The sequence below is a fragment of the Amaranthus tricolor genome, chromosome 3 (genome assembly GCF_026212465.1).
Source record: "Amaranthus tricolor cultivar Red isolate AtriRed21 chromosome 3, ASM2621246v1, whole genome shotgun sequence".
Lineage (NCBI taxonomy): Eukaryota > Viridiplantae > Streptophyta > Magnoliopsida > Caryophyllales > Amaranthaceae > Amaranthus > Amaranthus tricolor.
This window is the reverse complement of record NC_080049.1, coordinates 5,867,356-5,876,849: the sequence shown is the minus strand read 5'-3', so window position 1 is coordinate 5,876,849 and position 9,494 is coordinate 5,867,356. Positions and strand designations below refer to the sequence as shown.

Below are 9,494 nucleotides of genomic sequence, written 5' to 3'. Positions count from 1 at the left end.
TCATCCTTTCTTGCTTGCCAATTAAATCAAAACTCTTATAATCTCCACCTAAAATTAAATTCGTGTTTGACGACGAACACAATAAGTCCTAAAATAATAACTACCGCGACCACTGAAATGATACGAGTCCATGTGTATACTAGCATCCAAGAACTTTCTTATAACGCTCTACCTAGAACACAAGCTCCAAAAAAAACCAACGCACCACCTAGAACACGATCTCAAAATGAGCCTCCACATGAAAAATGACACTCCTCGTAAAGATTATCCAAAATATCCGAAGGGTTAGATTCACATAAGAACTAAGTTTCAGTAAATCCAAACAATACTAAAACTTACTATATGAAAATGACTTGGTGAAAAAATCAACAAAATGGTTAGAAGATACTACCTTCTTCACCTTTACTCTCTTGTTAGCACGCAAAAATATAACACATGATATCAATGTGCTTAGCCTAAAAATAATGCATAAGATCTTTTTGTTTGGTCCTAATCTTTACTTGCACCAACCCCACAATATTTAGTACACTAGTGTCCCAAAGCGCATATAAAATGGTAGTACGATGAGTGTTTCAATCTCCAAATTGTACCTCAAAAAAAAAAAAACATTAAACCTTGAAATTTAAATTAATGGATTTGAATTGTGTGAATTCAACCAAACAAATAGTCCGTCCACTCGCAAAGTTTCATCCAGATATTTGGGGAGATCGCTTTCTGAACTATACTCCTCCTGACGAGGTACCTTTTTCAATTGTTTTCACTCTCATATATGTTATTATAGCAACCTAGCTACTATTATGGTCCTACTTAATAGTACATTTTACTTCTTTTATCTATTACTTCACTTAATAAAAATTGGTTGCGATAATATTTTTTTTATTTTATCCCACAATTAATTAAATTCTACGAAATAACTAGAAATACAAACACTACACCTCTAAATAGATTTAATAAGGTTCTACTTAATTATACTTTTACGCGGATATTACATCCTTATCATGCATCAATAGATGTTGGAAAAATAACACATCGAAAAATTAGAGAGAGGTTGATAATAAGCTTGATAGGCTACTACTTTTTTTAACGTCAGTTGGTTTTAAAATGGAGTATCATCAGGCTGTACAGTCAACTCTCGTGACAAACTTAATATGGTATCAAAGTCGACGGTTTCGATCAATTGGAAACGAAAACTCTTCCATAAAAAAAACATCATGCGAGTTTGAAAAGAATGCATTCTTGCCCAATTAAAAGATGGGTTTACATGTGAGGAAGTATTGAAAGAATAACACACATGTAATCTCCCATTAAAGAATTAGAGAGATGTTGACAATCATATAAGTTTAATAGACTACTTCTCTAATCCTCCTGTCACCAATTGATTTTAGAATAAAAACTTAACAGAATTATGTGTTGTCAACTCTCATGACAAACTTATTAGTACGTGTATATGTTAAACAAAGTCACCAACAACTTCTCTTTTATATCAATGCATAAATTAGTCAAAAATTGACAACCAAGGGTGGTAAAACTCTACTCCTATCACCCCTTCTCTATTAAGCTAAGTGTAAAAGCTTTAATTGCCAATCTTTGTTTAATTTTGGAGCATATGTTTCTAGTGATATTATTATTACTTTAAGCATTAGTTGTTCAATACTACTCTAAATTTTATTGTTTACAATATTATTTTTCTATTCCTTCCACATATGTATACCCCGAAATTCTCTACGGTGTTTGGCAAGAAAAGAAACACAACATCATGTTATAATGAAATATTTTGACATCTTGGAGTTTGGTTAACTTTGTGGATGTGTGTATTATAGAATTTTTTGTCACACTGACTTTAATATTATGTAAAAAGGCTCAATTTAATAAAAAAAAATCATAATTGAAATTTTAGAAGTAATTGAATTTTATTATAAAAAGTTTTAGGAAAATTAAAATTGAAATTTCTAACTTTAGGTGTTTCTATTCTAAAAATTTCAACTTTAAGTTTTTTAAAAAATTTTAACTTTTGGAGATATTATTATAAAAATATGAACTTTAAAATATAAATTGCTAATCCTAACTCTTTATAAATGTAAAATAAAAATATACACAGACCAAAAAAATGATATCACATGCATATATTATTTGTTTTTACCTTTTACGATGGTCTTATATCAATAGGTTAGGTTTGATAAAATAAAATATCTCAAGAAAGCTAAGGGACTCAAGAAAAATATAGGAAAGAAATTTTTTTCAATATAGTTAAAAGAACCTTGTATTGATAAAATGAACGTCATGCTCGACTTATGAGATGTTTTTATGATTGAAATAATATTTAAGTTCAAAACAATATAAATTGTTTTTAGTGGGATGTATTTAACGATTTATTTTAAATGTCACTACTTTAATTTTCTAATAGTATATATAATGAACTTACTGACATTTATTAGATATTTTAGCAGCATAATAAAAAATCATACTACAGTTTTTCGCGACATAGGATCTAGTAACATTTCTCATGCTACTATATACTATCGTTTTATTACATATGTCACTAAAGACCAAATAAAGTGTCACTAAATTATTTTATAGTGGAACTTAAAATAAAAACCAATAACTATTACATTAAAAATATAAATCAGTGGTATTTTTTTAATGCTACTAAATTCAATATCGTGAAAAGTTAAATTTATTATAGTGATTTTCAATCTATATACATAGAAGTCCATTTATATATATTTTTTAGTTTGTTAAACCCCTTAAAAAGTTTTCTAATTTTAATATTCATTATTCTTATAGGTTACCCTAGGGCAAATGAAGCAAGAAGTTAAAAAGCTCAAAGAGCTAGTAAGAAAAGAGCTTTTGGAAGTTAGAAAGAACCCAAAAGAAAGAATTGAGTTTATAGATGCTATGCATCGGCTTGGAGTGGCATACCATTTCGAGAATGATATTCAAAATTATCTACAAAAATTAAAAAACAATTTCAATTATTACTTGGTTAATTATTATAAGGACGATCTTCAATATGTTTCACTAAGCTTTCGTCTTTTACGGCAACATGGATTTCATGTATCATCTGGTATCATCATATCCATTTTTACTTTAATTTGTCTTTAATTTAGAGATAAAGTCGTGCGACAGATAATTCTATTGTAATTGGCTTTTAAAGCTAATTATTACAACCCTGCAACCTTAACTGTTTATTATTTTAAAATAAAATCTAAACCGTTTGATTTTGTTATTGATTTAAGTATGATCATATTAAATTTATCTTTGTCTTTGATTTAGAGATTAAAGTGAGATCAACTCAATATGAAATTGGCGTAATTTTATATTGGTAATTGGCTTTTAAAGTCAACCACTAAAATCATGCAATTTTAATTGTTATTAAAATAGAATCCGAGCCATTTGATTTTTTATTACTTAAAGTATGATTAAAATGATAAAAAAATTAAAGACTTCCAAATAAATTTATATGCTGGCATAAATTATTAAATGTTTTTTGTTTATCAACAAAAATCTTAAACTCAATATTATGGTTTTTTATACTTTTATTTAATTAGCTAATCACAATAAAATTACTCAAGAAATTAATATTCTACACTTGGTGTCTATTTTTTTGTTATGTAAGGGGTGAGACTACAATTATATTAATATGTCCGACCTTTTTATTTATATAAAAGTATTATTTTAATTAATGAAAATAGAATATATAATTAGGATGTTATCCCTACTAATTTACCCATTAAAATTTAATATATATTTATGTGGAACATTAATTTTCTATCTAATGTGAATTAGTTTAATAGACATTTTGTACGACTCCTAAATTTAAAAGGACAAATAAATATTTATAGTAAACTCTTCTGAACCAAATATTGTTTATATCTAATTGTTTTATTGAAAATATCAGATGTATTTGAAAAGTTTAAAGATGAGAATGGAAGGTTGAGGGAATGTCTGAAAAGTGATGTTGAAGGGTTATTGAATTTATACGAAGCATCAGATGTTGGAGTAAAGGGAGAGAATATACTTGAAGAAGCCCATACATTTTGTTCAACTAACTTATCATCCATTGTTGAAGAATTAAGGTCACCCATGGCTGAACAGGTTTCCCATTCCTTGAAACTACCTCTCCACAGACGCAGTATAAGACTTGAATCTAAGCATCAGATCTCATTATATGAAGCCAATCCTTCTCATAATAAAACTTTGCTTAGATTTGCCAAGTTAGATTTCAACTACCTTCAAGTGTTGCACAATATAGAGCTTAGAGATTTTACAAGGTAATTAGCAATTCTAAATGTAGTTTGGAGAATAAGATATAAGTATAAGGATTAAAAGAATATGTCATATAATAAGGATTTGATTAAATTAGAGAATTTAGATCTGAATGAGATTTAAATAATATGATTATTGAGAATTGAGATAATAAATGCCTAATTAATAAAACTAGTTCAAAAACAAAGGGACAACCTAATATGAGCGTATGTCAAATATTGGTGGTTTAGAAGGTGGTGTTGTGATTTAAACTATAATTCAATCACCCTTAAACTTTTGATTGAGTTGGTTTCTTGACATGACATCTGAGCCAACATGACAAAAAGGTCATAGGTTCGAATTCCAACCACCCCTCAAATTCAAGTGAGATATTTTTCACTGGGTATGAGGAGATTTATGTTGCATCCACGCTTCTATCTCAAAGACTCTTGTGTAAGGTGACGTGTCAGATTATATAACATATTTTAAGCTTCAACAATCAACTTAAACTTTTGGTTAAGATGATACCTTAACATGTTCAAGTGTGCAAATATCTTATTATGCTCTCCCTAAACCAACTCTACTACGAAACTTCTTTAAACAAATTAGTGCATTCAAAATTAATATTTTCTATTAAATGCTTAAAATATATACACTAGCATATTTAATTTTTTATACTAAATGTTGAGTATTCATCTATTAGCACATTTAATTAATGCAAATATGTTATGGATTGTGATTTTACTAAGTTTGAGTCCTAAATTTGCCACTAAACTGTCAAATAATAGTGGCATACATATTGATAAAGATTTTATAGGAATTTAATTTAATGAATTTAAACAAAATTTTATTCATTTTTTTGGGTTAGGTGGTCAAGGAGCTTTGACTCGATCGTTAAGCTGCCCAAGTTTAGTAGGAATAGAGTGGTTGAGGCCTACTTTTGGTGTTTGGGAACATACTACGAGCCCAAATACTTATATGCAAGAATGCTTTTGTGCAAATTGTTCAAGATTATGTCCATCGTCGATGATATATACGACTCTTATGGAGTAATGGATGAGCTAGAATCCTTCACACAAGCAATTCAAAGGTTTTACAACATTTACTCTTAAATTATATCCTATCTTTCATTTCTTTTTTAGAGTGAAAGTGTCGTATAAATTTAGCCACATGAAATAAACTTAGATGAATTAAGTAAAACTGACAAAATATTAAAATTGATGTATATTATTTTAATGTGGACTAAGTCCACAATTAAAAAGACAGTGTTTTTTAATATTAGTTTATATTTTACATATCTGTTTTTATAAAAATGCTACACAATGGAGGGTTTGGATGTTGGCTTTTACATTGAATTTTTGGTTGGTTTTTGGTATTTAACTTGTTGGCTTGAAAAATGCCTTTTCAGTCAGCTTAAAAGTTGGCTTACAAGCCAAAATTAAAAAATTACTTCAGTTCGTTTTTTTTTGTTGTTTTTGGCTTATTAACTCACTTTTTGTCTAATAATCAGTTTGTACTAATACTTAAATTTACCAAACATCTTTATAAATAGTTGGTTTTTTCAGCCAGCTTAAAAGCAAACAAAAACAGCCAACATTTCAACTTATCAAACAAGCTAACTAAAAATTTCAATAGCCAACATCCAGTAATCAATTGCCAATTACTCAAAAACAAATCGAAACGAGAGCTTTTTAAATTAATAATGTAATAACATAAACAACGGAATTTCAGCTGGGACGAAAGTTGCATTGATCAGCTTCCAGATTATATGAAATTGTTTTATCAAGCTATTCTGGACACAGTTGGAGAAATCGAGCAAGATTTAGCCAAAGAAGGACGATCCTTTGCTATTCACTACCTTAAACAGCAAGTAAACATACTTTTTTATTATTTTTGTTTTTCAATTTTCAATTTATTCTGTCTCTTTAATTTTGTACAAGGTAAAGATTACACCTTAAATATCCATCTCACACAAACATGCAAATACAAAAGGAATAACTCTTATGGTTAAAACCTTATTTGCCTCACTTGTGTTAGCCTCTCTCTATACCCTAATAATGCTCTAAGACCCTCTTTTATGGTCCCATAACATATTAGGAACCCTTAAGACAAAACCCTAAAATGCGACTACAAACCGAGAACAAAACAGAAACTTGTAGATTTTATGTGCTCGGACTTGCTTGATCGAGCAGCCGTCCTCGACCAGTCGAGCTTCACTTCAAGCCCATTTGTTTATTTCGTATGCTGCTGTTTTGGTTGTGCACGGTTCTCCTCAAGCCTTGCCTTGATCAAGACACTCCATTCCTTGCACAGACCTCTTCAAATTATCATCATTTATCACTTCATTGAGTGACCCAAAGCATGTGCTTCCATACTCATTTGCACAAACACCATCATCATCCTCAATTGTGCAAGATAGAGCATGGGCAACCAAGCGATCGAAGCTATCACCAATATCACGGGAATTGGCTCTTACTTCAATACGAAAAAATTATGTGCCACTAAAATTTATGAGGTTGTTTATTTTTAGGGATCATGTGCAGTCGGACATATTGTACATGTCCTAATTCTCCACTGTATTAGAGTAATGAGATATTGTCATATTTATACTTCATTTATGTAAACTAAGTAGATTTTTTTGGTTTTGATAATTTTAGATGCTTGCTACATGCCAAGGTTACCTACAAGAAGCAAAATGGTGTCAAGAAAAGTTTGTTCCAACATATGAGGACTATGTGAAGAATGGCATTTTAAGTTCTGGATACTTGTTCATTTTTGTTGCGTCTTATCTAGGCATGGGTGAGATTGCATCAAAGGATTCTTTTGAATGGACCCACAAAAATTCTAGGGCTCCAAAAGCTTCATCTATATTGACTAGGCTCTTTAATGACATTTCTAGCCATAAGGTATGTTTTGAATTCATATATAAGCTTCTTAATGCCTTGTTTGGAAGAAAGGGGAGGAATTGACATGAAGGGGGTTATTTTAGTCATTTTTTCTAACAAGTTGAAAATTTATTTTTATCAAAAGACATACTCGTATTAATGTAACAAATTAACATCTTTTGAACATAGATTTTTAAGCTATTGAGGAAAGCCAAAGAACAATGATAAAAAATAATTACTTAAATCTATGTACTTAATGCATTTACGGGTAGGCTAAAAAATATTTAGAAGAAAGAAAGAAAAGAGAAGAGAATTAATTATTCTTATAAGTGGTGAGAATCAAACCTCTATCACTAGAGTAAAAAAAAAATAACTGTGAACTAGTAGCAAAATCCATAATTCTAACAAAATCTAAGTTAATTTGTGTTATATAGAACTAAATGGACCACATAAGTACATAGCATCAAGGGTATTACATATGTAAAATTAAAGTTAATTGAATTGAATTGACTCGAATCAAATTGAACTTAAATTGAGTATATAACCAATTCAATTTAATTGTACTGAGTAGATATAAATAATAATGATTCAATATTGTTCAAAAATATGCTATTATTTAGAAATGATGATTTTATTTGAAAATCTAAAATCTGTTTGATTTAGCGTTTTACAAAATCAATAAAATTCAAATTTGTACAACCACCAATTTCACCGTTATTTTAAACACAAATTCTTGTATGAAATAACGGCCACTATGAGATACACATTATATATATAGGTTGAATAGTACAATTAATACAAATTATTAGCATATGGGCTCCTTGTTTTTAGGTCGTCTCATTGAGAGACGGACTCACACAAAGATAACTCTTTGTAATTATAATTAAAAATTTAAAATTAAATATTTATTTTCAAACAGTCTTTATTTTGTATTAGTTGACATACTTAAATTTTGAAATATTATGAAAATTTGCAGTTTGAACAAAAAAGAGAGCATGTAACTTCGGCTGTAGAATGCTATATGGGCCAATTTGGAGTCTCAGAGGAAGAAGCTTATAAAGAGATACAAATACAGATGGAGGAAGCATGGAAAGACGTGAACAGAGGCATGCTTACACCAAATACTGTTCCAATGCCTATCATCCAACGAATGATCAACCTATCAAGAGTTTTACATGATTTTTATCAAATTGGTGAAGATGGTTACACCATGAATAAGTATTTGCAACCTAAAATAAATGCTATTTTTATTGATCCATTTAAAGTTTAGAGCTACTTTTATGAAAGATTATCTCTCAGTAAGACGATTTAAAAAAAAAGAGAGCCTATATGTTACTTATTTTAATAGTAGACTATTAAATTCATATATGAGAAACGTGTCACGAGAACACGATAATTTGTGGTACTTATATTTAATTTTTAGGGTTTTTCTTGTAATCCTCATGTGCGTAAAACTTTTCAGTTTAAAATGCAAGTTGATAGGGATCTTGATAGAAGCAAGTGAAAATAATAGGTCTCAAATATGATTAAAATTGAAAAAAAATATGTGGATAAAAATTTAAGAAAGTTATATAAATACTATCTAAAATAGAAATGTTACAAAGTAAAAAAATAGACGAAAATTTCTAGAAACTTTGGTAATCTCTTAGCTAGGAAGGGAGGGAGTAATTAATTTTAATTCTTTATGGTCTATGCTTCTCTAGTTATTTGTTTACTTTAGTAATTGTTAGTGTGAGTGCTTAGTTTTATAAGCCAAAAATAATGTAATAGAACAAGCAGGGTCGAACACAAGATTGAAATGGTAGACTCAATGTTGGATGTGGATAAATTTGTTACTAGACTTGTACAAATAAGAATAGTTTAAGAGAGAAAGAAGACTGCTCATAAATTCGATGAAATTTTATCTTAAAACTAATTGATAATAGAAAAACACCAATTCTTGTGAGTGATGGTCTCTTTGAGACTATTTTTAATTGGGCTAGTTCATTATATATTTTTTAAATATTAAATGTAGGTATTAATAAGAATGAATTAAGTAGATATTTAAAATATTAAAAGTAGGCACTAAGGATATGATAATTTAGCATTAGGATAATGTAAGTCGGCATTAAGAATAAAGTAAGTTGACATTAAGCTTTAATGGGCTGAATTTAAGATATACCTCTCAAAGAAACAGTCACTCAGGAGATTAGGTGATAGGAAAAAGCCTATAAAACTTATATGATAGATGTCCTTTTCTAATTCTTTGATGTACGGTGACACTTTTGTTATTTTCTAAGAGATGACAAGTAAAATTATTATTATAGAGGTTGAATTATGTCTTAATTACCCATTTATTATTTTCTAAATCTAATATATGTACTA

The 9,494-nt window shown here is 29.0% G+C and overlaps 1 protein-coding gene across 1 annotated transcript; it reads left to right on the top strand.

Moving 5' to 3' along the window:
- Window positions 1-596: 596 nt before the first annotated feature.
- Window positions 597-8,526, top strand: LOC130807259 (sesquiterpene synthase-like). The gene is made up of 7 exons (XM_057672415.1): window positions 597-738; window positions 2,785-3,064; window positions 3,899-4,271; window positions 5,114-5,335; window positions 5,977-6,115; window positions 6,903-7,151; window positions 8,107-8,526. The coding sequence occupies exons 1-7, from the start codon at window positions 631-633 to the stop codon at window positions 8,398-8,400; spliced, it is 1,665 nt and encodes a 554-aa protein (XP_057528398.1). The 5' UTR covers window positions 597-630; the 3' UTR covers window positions 8,401-8,526.
- Window positions 8,527-9,494: the final 968 nt, after the last annotated feature.